Source organism: Nannospalax galili, unplaced genomic scaffold (assembly GCF_000622305.1).
Source record: "Nannospalax galili isolate Female #2095 unplaced genomic scaffold, S.galili_v1.0 scaffold709, whole genome shotgun sequence".
NCBI lineage: Eukaryota > Metazoa > Chordata > Mammalia > Rodentia > Spalacidae > Nannospalax > Nannospalax galili.
Window position 1 is genome coordinate 2,680,313 of NW_008360314.1, and position 15,000 is coordinate 2,695,312.

The following is a 15,000-nucleotide window of genomic DNA, read 5'->3' on the forward strand; positions in this document are numbered from 1 at the left end:
ATGATATGCTTCTTCTAAGTATGTTGTTATTAAATAAATCATTTTTAAAAATTAAAAAAAAAATGAAGTCCAAGAATCTAAATTAAAAAAAAAAAAATAACAGGCAAGTAAACACCACCATCTAACAGAAGCTACTTTTGGAGGGGGGGGTCATCCTTTTAGGGTGTTTTCTTTGATTTTATTTTGTTGTAGCCCAGCCTGGCCTCAAACTTTCTTTGTAGCCCAGACTGGGCAAGAACTCTTGATCTTCCTGTGTCCACTTCCCATATGTACTACTATTAAAACTTTTTAAAATTTAAAAAAAAAAAGTATGTAGAATTTAATATTTTTATTTTAACTTCACTGATTACCTTTCTGTTAAAATACACTGAAGACTTTATACTCCTAAAAAAATACATTATCTTCCACTGTTAAGCTATCTATTTTCTAGATAACTTCTAAAACAGTTCTCTTGAAACACTGATTCACCCATCTTAGGGTCCAAATAATCTGACTTGCCCCTTTTAAAGTTATGTTAAAATTCATTGTCTTCAGGGAATCTATTCTAAATTCTAGCAAAAAGCAAATACTATCTCAACTAAGAGCACTCATTGTTTTTTGCCTTAAATTAAAATTTGTGATGTACACTTTTCATCTCTCCTAATAGTCTGTAAAGATTCATGTATATAGAGCCAACATCCATGTCTTTCTCTCTTCCAAATCAACAAACATTACCTTGAGCATTTTAGATTCTTATTAAGATTTGATGGGTGAATTAGTGGATGAATACTGTTCCCCATACCAGCAAACCTATTTGTGGAAGCTGGATCTAGGACAATCTCCCCTTTCCACCATAGAATCTTGACATCGCCCCAAAACAAGGAAAAAAAAAAAAAAAACTGTAACTATGCTGGCTCCACTTGATATACAGGCCAGCATTATCTTTAGAAGAGCTTCTGTCATAAGATTCCTCAGAACTGCTACCAACTCTGGAGGCCCCACAATATTAAAGGGACCTCTTCAGTGCCTCTGACCAGCTGCTATGGGGAAAGGGGTACTGAAATGACTTCAACAACTGGTGTTTTCAATCCCAAATGTTCTTCTGCTCTGTGGATTCGTAATGCTGAATGACAGCTGCTCAAGGCAATATTACAACTCAGAGCACCAGAAACACTCAGTTTCTCTCTTATAAGCCCAAGCTGGTCTCCAAATTCCTGTCTTTTAAAAATAAAGCCATCCTCAGTGGTTAAGAGCACTGACTGCTCTTGCAGAGGAACCGGTTTTGATTCCCTGCACCCACATGGTGGCTACGAGCCGTCCTTAACTCCAGTTCCACGGGAATCCAAAGCCCTCTTCTGATGGCGGTGCATTCACATACATGCAGCCAATACACTCATACACATAAAGTGCTTTTAAAAAATAAAATATTTTAAAAAATAAAGCCATCATTTTCCAATCCTTAGATCATAAAAGTTTGGATTCACTTTCAAAGGTTTCCTCTTCTTGACCTTCAGGCCAATCAGAGTGAAGATTTCATGCTTATCTTTGACAAATATCTTTGAAGTGCTCAAAATTTGCAATGAATATTTTTCTCCATTTTACTAGACAGTTGGTAAATTTGAAAGAAATGTAAATAAAGCTCCTGTATATGAAAATCACCAAATCACCATCATGATGAACACTGAAACCTTAGTGGCCTTTCCTGATTCTATGCTCTTCCTGACCTTGCTCCTTACAGTCTTATTTATTCATCTCAATAATGTCTTGTTTATTTTGCATGGTAATAAAGGACAAGAATCATACCCTATATCATTTTCTGTAATTTCTTCCCCACAACATGCTCTTGATGATATTCATGCCTGGTGATGAGCATAGCAATAATTTATTCTTTCTCAGGGATGCAGAGTGTCCACTACGTATCCCTGTGTATTTGTCTCGTCTACTCTTGATGGGCACCTGGGCTCTTACCCCATTTTGCTTTTATAAATACTGTTGCTGTAAACATGATTAGCAATCCCTAAAATGTCAAACACAGCAGAATTAGTGTATTGTACCATATATGATTCTTTAATATATCATTTTCCCGGGCCTGGAGAGATGTTTCAGCAGTTAAGAACACTAACTGTTCTTGCAGAAGACCCGGGCTCAAATCCCAGCACCCACATGGCAGCTAACAACTGTCCATAACTCCAGTTCCAGGGTATCCAACATCCTCTTCTGTCCTCCACGGGCATTGCATGACATGGGTGCACTTACCTACATGCAGGCAACACACATATATACATAAAATAAAAATCATAAATAAATTTTTTAAAAATATATCATTTTCCAAAACAGGTGTGATGGTGACTCCGTGTGTGTGTGTGTGTGTGTGTGTGTGTGTGTGTGTGTGTGTGTATGTGTGTATGTGTTGGATAAGATTAGGGATTTTGAGAAAGAAGATTTTCCTGCATAATAGGAGTGATCTCTTCCAATCAATCAAAGGGCCAAACGATGAATACAACAAAAAGACACCCTGTCCAAGCAAGAAAGGATTTCCCAGCAAGCTGCTTGGGACTTCTCTGCACTGTTGGCTCACCAGGTTTACCACCCTGCAGATTTGGACTTGCTAGTCTCTACAACTGCATGAGCCAATTCCTTACAATAAATCTCTTCCTGTATATATACATTTATCCTATTGATTCTATTTCTCTGAAGAACCCAGGCTAATGCAATCAAAGCGCCAATTTACACTCCCTCTAGCAATGTGTAAGTGTCCCAGCTTATAGAAACCTATTTATTTCAGCTGTTTTAAAAAATCTTCTCAGCCTATAAAGCTGAAACTAGTTTAATCTTCCAAGAAGTATCACACAGAGTGTTTTCTTATGTCTCCCTCTGAAAAATGCTCAGTGATGCTCCATGTTACAGTTCAAACTCCACTGAACACATTAAGGTCTGAGCTGTGCTAAACTTCTAGGTACTTCTCTAGCATTCTGATGCTCTAGTGGTTACAGTTTCTTAAAACCGTATCTGAGATCCTAAAATATCATATGTTGACTCCTCTGCTGCAGTCAGGGCTCCCCATGCACAGCTTCTTCCTTGCCCTTGAAACCAACCACCTCTCAGGACAACTCTTGTAAGAGTGAACTGCATCAGGGGCAGGTAGAAGAACCCACATTGTACTTACACTCTGTCCTGCTCGGTGGGGTCATTCTCTGTCAGCAGCATGAACTTTATTCTTTCACGATGTGCTTTTTTCTGTCCTCAGTCTCCCCAAGATACCCTTCTCTCTCCATCTTTTCTCCTCCTCTCTTTACAACTCCTTGCTTAAAAAATTATCTCTAGTTTTGCAAGGCCAAGTATGTTCTTTTCCCACCTTGAGCCACCCTGATTCTCTCTACTGAAGTAAGGCCGTCCTGTGTGTCATTTCTGGCCCTTCAGAACAATCTTGAGCAACTTTGAGCAAGTTAGTTCAAAGCCCTGAATGTCAGTGCCTTCAGTTGGTACTAGACAATGTTTCCTCTCCATGGTGTTCACACAAATTACATGAGACATGTGATTACTTCATACAAAGTAGGCATCTAGTAGAAGTTGGGCAGAATATTTTGAGTGGATCATCCACTAGAAGTGGGGATGATTTCTACAACTATACTTCTTTTCACTGACTATAAGGCCATAGATACAGAGCAAACAGTGTGCTCCCCACAAACCATAAAAGGGCCATTTTGAAATGTCACCTCAACATATTTTCCCATGAATTGGGTAAAATAATATAGGATATTTTATTTACTTTATTTAATGGTAATCACCATTAAATTGTCTAAATCTTGGGGCTGAAGAAATGGCTCTGTGATTAACAGCACTGGCTGCTCTTACAGAAGACCTAGGTTCAGTTTCCAGCACCCACACAACAGCTAACAACTGTCTGTAACTCCAGGTCCACAGGATCTGACACCTTCTTCTGACCTCCATGAGTACTGCATGCATGTAGAATACTTACATACATTCAGGCAAAACACTCATACACATAAAATTAAATTTTTAATTTAAATTTATAAAAAGGTCTGAATCTGTCACTAATTAAGAAACCTTTATTTAGGGGCTAACAGACATTGTAAAGAATTTTCCCTTTATAATATTATTTAGTCATAATAGGAGTTCCAATTTGCTCATCTCTAGGTTAAAAACCAGGGGAAGGAGGAGGAACAGGATATTCAATAGCCTTGTCTCCTCCTTGTAAGGTCCAGGGGCTCATGTCCCCCAGGTGTCACTTAGTATCTAGCCGCAGCATTACCTCATGGAGTACAATGAGGTTTGAGGCCAGCATCCCCACCTGCACATACTCTGAGGGAAATATTCACATCCAAATGTACAGTGGGAATTAAATGAGGATCTCTGTGTAAGGCATTGATAAGGAAGTGTCCTCAGGCTAGAATTATCAATGGAGAGCAGAAGTCAGTAGTCATTCTGAGCATATTATTCCACTCCTTCAATGAATTCCTTACAATCTGTTCTGCATACTAGGATTTATGTATTTTTAAGGTTAATGTTTTAGGAGTAAATACATCAACTCCCCCCTTCATATTATATAAAATAAACTATTTATAGATCTTGTTATGCTGTGAATAAGCACAAGAAGAATTTTAAAAATTTTTTTAAAGTAAAATTTTAAATCAACTAACATAATGTTTAATTTCACTATAATCCTTTAAAAATATCTAGCCTTCCAAATCTAAAAATAGAGTAGACTATATGCCCTGGTCCATGACATCAATATGGTCTTCAAAGATATAAATGATTCCTTAAAAATCAGCAGAACACCTTTAAGATTCCATAGTGAGGAATGCGGAAATGAGAAGTTGGGCAGCCCTTTGTCTGGCACCTAATGGAACATATCACCAGTCCATTTGAAAAGCTCTATGAGGCTCTTCTTTGTTGACCTTGAAAAGTAAATGGAGCATCAAATCTGAATGATAAAATGGGGAAATACTCCCAACTCCACTCCCACATGGCACTGAAAATTGTTGGTGTGGCAGTCATCTTGACAGCTTAGCTGTATACTCTATCCTAAACTTTCAGAGAAGGCCAAGCTGTCTGTCTTCAACCAATTGCCTCTGACACAAATCAAAATACTTGACTTATGAGGGAAACTGCAAAGCCTGACCATACAGAGCAAGGAAGGATACCCCCTTTCTCCCAGCTCTGAAGGCTTGGGCCACATGTGGAATTGCTCAACCTACTTCGCAACCCTCATCAGTTCTCTCCTTCACTAGACAGATTGGTGAAAGTGGACTGTAAAGACAGACAGCATCTGTTGGACTGCTGGAGCAGATAGAATCCAACTGGTTCATGTGCATAATGATAAAAGGGTTCCTTAGTGAAAAATAAAGAGTTTAATAAATAAATGTGTAACGATGTTTTGCTAAAAATACTCTAGAACAAAATTAGTCAAGCTTAGGTACACCCAAGAGAAAGGGAAAGCTCTCTTTTCTCCTGATCATGTGATATTCCTCATGTAACACAATAATTATTCTTTTCAGAATATGCATCCTTAAAAATAAGGTACTACATCAGAAATCATAGAATGTTGTCCCACATATGTCTACAGGATATGATCAGAGGATCAAGGGACAAGAAACATGATTCCAAAATGATTCCTTTTCCCTGTTATCAGGAAATTTGATCACTATTTTCTGTCAGAATCATAGAAAATAATAGTAATAGTATTATAATAATTCCCTATTCTTCATTGACAATGAACCAAGTTTTTTAAATGTATTATTCCTAAGCCATTCAGCAAGAATGTATTATTATTAACTTGATTTACTGTTCAGTTACTTCAGATTGACAGGAAGTCAGCCACAAATACAAGGTTATATAGAAAAGAATGGCCATAAAACCCAAGCTTTTTCTATATACCATACCCTTTCCATGTGGCTAATACTAAAAATACTAAATCATAGTCACTGGTACATTCGCAGAAATATCCTCAAGAAATCATTGATTTCTTTCTGAAACTACATCTATTAATCTCTGGAGGAAGTGAACAGGTTGAAGACGGACTCAGTATTTGAACTCTGCCCAGGATTCACTAACAAATTCAGATTAAATCATAAAGAAGAGACCCTTAGAAACCCCACAGTTGAAGCTAGTGTCGAATGTCCGGCAAAAGGAAATGGTACCACATGCTGCAGGGATACAGCTTTGCAAGAAGGGCCTGGCCCTGAATCTGTGTAACTAACCTTGGTTTAACCTAGATTCACGTCATCATGAAGGCAGCATAAACCTGCACATCACTCAAACAAGTGAGACACTTCCACTCAGAAATGACAGCAAGTAAGAAAAATAGAACTGATTTATAGTATTACTCCTTGGAAAAAATAATATCAAAGAGTTTAGAAATGGACTTGGAAAAAGCCACAAGAAAAGGATAAAGCATGTTGAGTGTTTAAGTAGGTTCCTTAGAATTAAATATTGTAGAAGAACAAACAGAAAATAAAGTTTTCCCTTACCTGACTGAACCACCTTTACATTCTTGCGCCAAACTCCATTTGGGAAACTGTGACACACGCAGGAGTAGAAGCCAACGTCCACTTCAGAGGCATTGTGAAAGGAAAGACTCAAATCGCCAGGCTTCTTTGTTGTGTTTGGAAAGTAAACTCTACTGTTATAGGCATCCATTACTGCCACACCAAAGTAAGGGTTGTAAACGGCTATGCTCTCTTTCTGTGTACCATTGATCTTGGTCCAGTCCATCTGACTTACAAAACCCACTGATGGATACATACATTCCAGAGTCATATTCTCAGAAAGCTGAACAGTTGTGTCCCAGAATGTCTCTTCACATAGTGCTGAAATGAACATCACATAAATTGAGTTAGCCCTAATGTTGCCAAACCAAATAGATAAATTTTCTAAGATTTAAAAGAACAGATTGTGGTGAAAGCTGGCATTTTCTACTACAAAACTGGCATTAGCAACATTTAGGTTTTTTTAACAAATGAGGCAGTACCTAAGAAATTCTCACTAGGTGTGGTGGCACACGCCTTTAATCCCAGCATTCGGAAGGCAGAGGCAGGCAGAGTTCCATGAGTTCAAGGTCAGCCTAGTCTACATAGTGAGCTCCAGGCCAGGTGGGACTGCAGGGAGACCCTGTCTCAAAAAAAGGAAAAAAAAAAAAAACCCAGAAATTCTATAAGCCATACTCTTAACATAAAACAGAGCAACAGTCTTAAATGAAGTCATAAGAATTATCTTTACCTTTGTGCACATGCAGAATAGCCAAAAGGAAAGTCAGATAATCCATCTCTAGAAACTGGGAGGCTGGTCTGTATAAAAAAATATATATAATGTTATATTCACAGCACAGTAAGAAGCAATGTTTCCTTCCGCTCAGATGTTATCAGCTACATCTTCTTTTCTAAGTATGAGCACAGGAAAAAGATTTTAGCTTCAAAGGCAGGTCTGCTCTCGTACAAGGATAGAGTTGAGTTATTGCTCTGTCGGAGAATCAGCTTATTTTCAAGAAATCATTTTCTTCAAAGATTCATTCATTTAACACAATGTTTACTGAGTGTGGTCTCTGTGCCAGACTCTATTCTAAACAAGATTATACAAAAACACATTTTTAGGACCCAGTGCAGTCGTTCGTGCCTTTAATCCCAGCACTTGGGAGGCAGAGACAGGCAGATCTCTATGAGATCAAGTCTAGTCTGGTCTATATAGCGAGTTCCAGCCCAGCTGTGGCTACAGGAAGAATGTGCCTCAAAAAACATTTCTTTAAATAAAAACCCTTGCCATCGGGGAACTTACATTTTAGAGGGAACAGGCAAATTCTAGAATAAGGACGTAAAATATATTAGTAAGTTAGAGGTGGTATGTACTTGAGAGAAGTAAAGTAAAACAGGGAAGTGCTAATTCCTTTTCACACAGGCAGATGGGTCCAGGAAGTCTACACTGAAAAGATGAGATTGAAGCAGTGGAAGACTGAGGTTGATGGGAGGAACCTGTGGGGCAAACAGCCAATCAGATGTGGCCCTCCTTTCGTCTTCTTCTGGCTACACCTGAACACTTACTTTTTGGTGATGTACAAACAACAGATCCAAAGAAATGGTAGCTCAGGACACATACAAATAGAGCACTATATTTTGAGATTTTTCCTTATTATTTGTTATTTGGAAATAATTATGGAGTATTAAGAAGTTATAAAGACAATAAACATTCCAGCCAGGTCCCCTCAGAGCTTATACCTTATGTAATTACATCATAAAAATGGGATTGGTTTCTAACATTCATCATCGTTCTCTTCCTTCTTTATGAAAATAACAATTCTAGAGCTGGCAAGATGGCTCGGTAGGTAAAGATGCTTGCTGTGAGAGCCTGAGGACTCTAGTTAGATTCCCAGCACCCACATAAAGGTGGAAGGAAAGCACCAACTCTACAAAGTTTTCCTCAAACCTCCGCACATGCATAGTGGCACACACATGTGTTCGCACACGCACACACACACACACACAATGCACACAGACAATAATGATAATATGAATAATCAATAAATTTAAAATAAAATTCTAGTTCCTAAAACTTTGTAATATTTTAACATAACAATATAAAATGCATACCTCTGTAAATAGAGGAATTGTATTGTACTTGGCCCCATAAGGTGGGTCATGATACAATGTGTACATTATAAGTAAGGTCAGGGGATGGAGAGATGGCTCAGTGGTTAAAAACACTGACTGCTCTTGCAGAGGACCCGGTTCAAATTCCAGCACCCATATAGCAGCTAGCAACCATCCGTAACTCCAGTTCCAGGGAATCCAACACTCTCTTATGTCCTCTGTGGGTACTATATAACACATGTGCACTCACATATATGCAGGCATAAAACTCATATACATAAAATAAAAATGAAATAAATCAAAATATAATTTTTAAATAATGTAAGATCCAAATCTCATTCTTAGTTTGAACTTCATCTTCTCTGAAAATATCCCCTCTCCAATAAATGCTGACATTGAGTAGTTGGTAGCTACTGTTAAGTTTTTAAATTGAATCACATATTAAGCTCAGAAGTCAAAATTATCTTTCACCTTTTCTTTTAACAATACCAATGATTCTATTTGGGTTTAAGAATTCATTCTAATAGATTGTGGCAATAGTTAGCTAGAAAAAAAATGGGAGGAGCTAAAGCTGTGCCCACATAGGCATGTTCAGGAATTGGCATGACTACAGTACATAGATGGGACCACAGTATGACAAGGACATGTGTGTGACTATAGTCTGGGGATGTGATACTTTCTAAGGGATCCCTGGTCTTGGTAGAAAGACAGATATTGGACAAATATACAAAAAAATACTTTTATTTTACAAAATGTATTCGCTATTATAAAGAAAGAGAAGTTCACGAAGTATGCAGAAGAGAGAGTATCTAGGGCTGGAGCCCAGCAGGCCTGTGGCAAAGAGGGTGACTGCAAAATCCTTCCCCAGGATGTAGCCTGTGAGCTGAACCAGCAGAACCAGGAGCATCAGCCACATGAGGACTGAGGCCACGTGCAAGGAAGGATGAGCAGCTCAGGCACACAGGAGGTGCACCAAGCCAGGGACTTTTCACAGTTGCTGTAGCTGAGGCAGTGGGAGGGGAAACAAAAAACAGGTGGTTAGACTTCACAGAGGTGGATTAAGGATGTGTTTGTCCTGTGACTTCCTAATGTGACTCTGAAGTCACCAGAATGATTGCTCTAAATGAGTAGAAGGGTAGTTAAATGTCACCATTTTCATTTCCAGACTTCTTCAGAAATTGGACTTTGAGTATCTATTCCTTTCTCTACACAACAGGCTATTGTGATGAATCAAAGCTAATCTACTGGCAACCTTGGTTGATCTGAGGGCTTGGAAAAGGCAACTGCAGCCTGAGCTGAACCAATCAGGGTGCAAGAGATTATTTATATTTCAGACCAGAAGAACCACTTCTCTCTCTTCTCCCCTTCCTCACTAAATATCAGAGCAAGAAAGAATGTTGCCCCATCACTACATTTCTATGGGCAGCTATTGCAAAAAATATCAATCTGAGGACAGATGTCTGAAGATGGGAACAAACTCAAGTCCCAGATAGAATTATTACACTATTAGGTCCATCAACTGTGGAGTCAAAGCATGCTGTGAGATATAGTAAATGTTTGTATTTTATGAGTCTCTCTTATCTCTGTCTACATGCATCTAAACTGGTACAGGTTATCTGGATGTGCTATGAAGAGAAGATTGAAAAGGAGCAGCACACATATCAAACTACTAGGACACCTTTACCATAATATAAGCAAGACAGAACAGGTGGCCTAGACCTGGATCATTTCTCTGTCTATGGGATGAATTACTGACTGCCAGATAACCTACCATTGCAGAGATACAATAATAGGTGTCCTTAACCCCATGTGATCTAGGCTGCATCCAGTCAGGAAAATAAACCTAGATTCAATAGAGTATATTTTTGTGGATGTGAGGGCGATCTGGCTGTGACATCTGTCACCCTATTGATTGCCAGGGTTGATTCGGCTGATCTGGCTGGATAGGTGGGTGTCCCCTTCCTCCCTCAACGCTCCACATGCATCCCTCCCGAAGCTGTACTCTCTGTCAAAGAGGATGACCTTCCGATAGAGGAGGACCAGTCTTCAGTCCCCTGCTAGAACCTCCAAACAAACTCTCAACAGAGTATATTTTTGTAAAAAGAAAAGTTTTATAAAGTAGAGAAGTTTATAAGAAAGACAAATTAATAAAAACAGATATGGATGAGAAGACAACTGAGAGAGGAGCTTGGGAAGAACCTGTTAAAGGGTTCAGGAAGAGATGCACTGCCCACTATGGAGGCTGCTGGGCAAAGCTGGGCTTCTGAAGAAGATGCTCATCCAGAGATACTGGAAAAGGTCAAGGAACAAATCTGTCAGCAGAAACAAAAGAACAATAAGGAAGCTGGTGCCTGAGAATTTCAGCTGCTGCTAGTGAAAGGATTACAAGCAGCACCCACAGCTAACGTCACACTCAGTGGGGATGTCCCTGAGAAATCAAGACAAGACAAAGAGGCTGGTTTTCACCCTGATACTTAGACTGTTCTGAAGTTTTTAGCCAGAGAAATTATACAAGAATGACACCTACATTGCAAGGGAAGAAGGAACCCTGCTCTCTGTGAAATGATGATGTAATTTTGTATATTAAGATGCTAAAACATCCATGAAAAACTATTAAGATTATAAACAAAAGTTACAAGATACAAAATCAACACGTGAAAATCTGGTGTGTCTCTCTATTCTATCAATATATAGTGTGAAAGGAAGTTAAGAAAACAATTCTATTTATAATCCAAAGACATATATTAATAAATTTAACCAAGGAGGTTAAAAAAAACTTTACATTGAAAACAACAAAATATTGATGAAATGTTTAAATGGAGGCCTAAATATGAAAATGGCATACTTTAGGAAATCTATCTAAAAGTTATCCATGTACGTGAAATAGAAAGTTTAAAATTAAGATGACAATATTTCTCAAAGAAATCTGTAGGTTAAGCAGTCCTTAATAAAATTTAAATGGCCCATTTTGGGACATGGAAAAACTATTCCTCAAATTCGTAAAGCATTTTGAGGGGCCCTGAACAGCCAACACTTGCATGGAAAGAAAAAGCTAGAAAACTCATATTTCCCAGTTTCAAAACTTAGTACAGATCAAGTAATCAAAAGTTTGATGTTGACATAAGGACAGACATAACAACTAATGGAATAAAAGTGAGAATCAAAAAGTAAAGCAAGGGTTTGGAGAGCTATCTCAGCACTTAAGACCACTGGATATTCTTGCAGAGGGCCTGGGTTTGGTTCCCAGCACCCAGTGGTGGCTAACCATGTTCTGTAACCCCAGTTCCAGGAGATCTGATGCCCTCTCCTGACCTATGTATGCATATAGTACATTTACATATATGCAGGCAAGACACTCAGACACATAAAAAAAAATAAAGTAAAGCAACACATTCATGGTCAATTGATTTTCAACAAGGTTTCAAGACAATTCAGTGTGGGAAAATATAACCTTCAAAGAACGCTACTGAGACGATGGGATGGATGACCACCTGAAAGTAATGCCTACATTGCACCACATGTAAGAATTATGTCAAGAGTTGACCTTAATGTAAAACCTAGAATCATAAGATTATGAAAAGGAAACTAGGGTTAAATTTTCATGTTTTTGGATTTAACTACAGATTATTAGATATGACACCAAAAGTATGAGCAACAAAAGAAAAAATAAATTGGAATTAATCAAAATTAAAAATTTCTGAGTATCAAAAGATACTTTCAAGAAGATGAAAACACAGTCAGTATAATGAAAAAAAAAACACTTGTGAATCAAATAGCTGACTACCAATATATAAAATATATAAGAACTCTTACAACTGAAGAACAAAAAAAAACAACAAACCAGTTTAAAAATGATCAAAGTACTTTAACAGACATTTCTCCAAAGAAGACAGAAAAATAATCAAGAAGCACATTAAAAGACAGAAAAATAGTCAAGAATCACATTAAAAGATATTCAAATCTGGGCGTGGTGGTGCATGCCTTTAGTCCCAGCACTCAGGAAGCAGAGGCAGGAGGATCTCTGTGAGTTTGAGGCCAACCTGGTCTCCATTAGTGAATCCAGGCCAGCTGCAGCTACAGGGAAATCTTTTGTCAAAAAAAAAAAAAAAAAAAGAATATATTCAACATCACTGGAAAAATGCAGATAAAAATCACAATGAGAAATTACTTCATAGCCAGTAAAATGCATTTAATTTAAAAAGGAAAGTAATCATGTGATTAAACTGGAACTTTTGTGTACTACAATGTTGTCATTGATGTGGAATGTAGTTTGCCAATTCTTCAGATAGGATTATTGCAGAACCCAACAATTCCACGCCTTGTAGCCCAAGGTATTGAAAATAGATGCTCAAATACTGACCACTGAGAGTAAGCAGCATTATTCACAAGAACAAGGTGGTGAAAACAACCCAAACATAATCCAGATGGATGGGATAAGCAAATTCTATAACCACAGAATTCCTATTATTCTGCATCATAGGAATTCAGTACTGATTCATGCTGCAAGATTAATGATCACAGAAGATGCTAAGTAAATCAGAGTAGACACAAAATATTTCCTATAGTATGTCCCATTTCCATAAAATTTCCAGAATAGGTAAATCCATAAAGATACAGAGCAGACTGGCATTTCCAAAAGCTGTTAGACTTAAGCCACTGCTAAAGGTATAAATTTTTATTTGGGGGAGGGCAATAAAAATATTTTGAACTGGAAAATGGTTGGTTATTGCAGAAGCTTGTGAATGTGTCAAATGCTGCTAAAGTAGACACTTAAAATTGATTACTTTCATGTTATGCAAACTTTACAACAAAACAAATACTGCTACTGAGTAGCAAGACCATAAATGCAGCCCTCTGTGTCCAACTGCAAAATCCAGCACAATTTGCTGTTAGTCCATAGCAAATATTTATTTTTAATATGTATTTATTATTAGTTGATCCCCAATCACCCTGTTCAATAAGCGCACATTAAGCCTCCTAGGACATAACAACTACAGAGCCCAGCAGCACACTGTGTCATACTCTCATGACAACCGTTGAAATAAATAATACAAAAGATCAGATGGGAAAATATTAAGGCATTACAATTTAAATGCTTACTAAATGCACTTGTGTGTGTGTGTGTGTGTGTGTGTGTGTGTGTGTGTGTGTGTGTGTGTGTGTTAAGAGAAAGAAAGGGGTCAGGATTCTGCACTGTAGTAGACATGCTGGGACACAAATCCGATAAAATGTGACAGTGTACTGCTACAGACCTAAAGGAAATTAGGTGTGATAGAGCATTCTCTACTTGCAGTGCCTCTTACAAGACACTAAAGGAATTTCCTCTCCCTGGGAGTAAAGGAGGAGACTTATGGGAGGAGCTTGGGAAAAGATACTTAATAATAACCCTTTCTTTCCCAATGCATCCCCACAGGCTCAGAGATGAGAACTCAGGTTCACTCACACTCTCCACTCCAGGCACCTGGAGGTCAGATACATGTGAAAGTGCCAACAAACTTTCTACTGAAGATAAAGTTTGGCTGTTACCACTTTGCTGGGGACGCATCCTATTTATCAACATCCAAGCAAAGACAAATTGAGATTGCAGTCGAGCTATTTTTGTGATGCAGGCAGCCATTTTTTGCATGATTTATGAAGGGGTTTTAGCTTGAGGTTTTTTTTCTAATAGAGCTGTCTGTAGAAAAGAGCTTTGTCCTCAAGGAAGCCATTAATCAACATGTTCCTGGACCTCTCTGCTGTTTAAACGCCGCAGCAATGCACAGAGCAGGGTCTGTCCCTGAGCTTCCACTGAATGACCCTGTGGACCCGGGTGAGCATCTTGCTTTCTTCCCAGACAGACAGACACACCTCCATCTCCTCGAGTTCATTGCTTCAGTTATCTACAAGTTCTCATTCCCAAATGTCTCTACAACTTCTGAACACAGATTTTTGTCTTTCTCATTTACCCCAATGGCACCCCCCACCCACCCCCCACCCCCCGCAACTTCACTCTGGAACACCTTTCTTCACTCACTCAAACAGCTGCAAAGTAGAGCACAGCCAGGCAGAAAGTCAGGCTGGCTCTAAGAACACATGACCCCGCTGTGGGGTCCTTTGTTTCCGCTCTAGGTTTTAGACTCAGAGGATGTCAGAATGCTTCTGCTGACTAGCCCCGGCTTAGCTGTTAGAAGGCTGTGGGGCAGCGGGGGGGGGGGGGGGGGTTTACGGGGGGGGGGGGGGGGCAGTTTACCACCTGCTTAATCCAGTCCTAGTGAATCACCTCAAGGGAGACTTCACCAGTGATGAAAATGAGTCTCTGTATGCCACAATTCCCTTAGAACCTCGGCAACTCAAAGACCTGCTCCCCAGGAATTAAAATGTCCCAAGGGTCCAGTATATCTCACTTCTGTTCAAACCAGAATTCTTTCAGTTTGCAATCAGC

General features: G+C 38.8%; 1 protein-coding gene across 1 annotated transcript in view; it reads right to left on the reverse strand.

Moving 5' to 3' along the window:
- The window catches only part of Cd226 (CD226 molecule), a 100,144-nt gene that overhangs the window by 84,024 nt on the left and 1,120 nt on the right, over positions 1–15,000 (reverse strand). The window contains exons 2-3 of the mRNA XM_008824929.2: positions 7,219–7,286; positions 6,471–6,809 (exon numbers count right to left, since the gene is read on the reverse strand). Of these exons, the coding sequence (XP_008823151.1) occupies positions 6,471–6,809; positions 7,219–7,264 (385 nt within the window). The 5' untranslated portion in view covers positions 7,265–7,286. The remainder of the gene's footprint in view (positions 1–6,470; positions 6,810–7,218; positions 7,287–15,000) is intronic.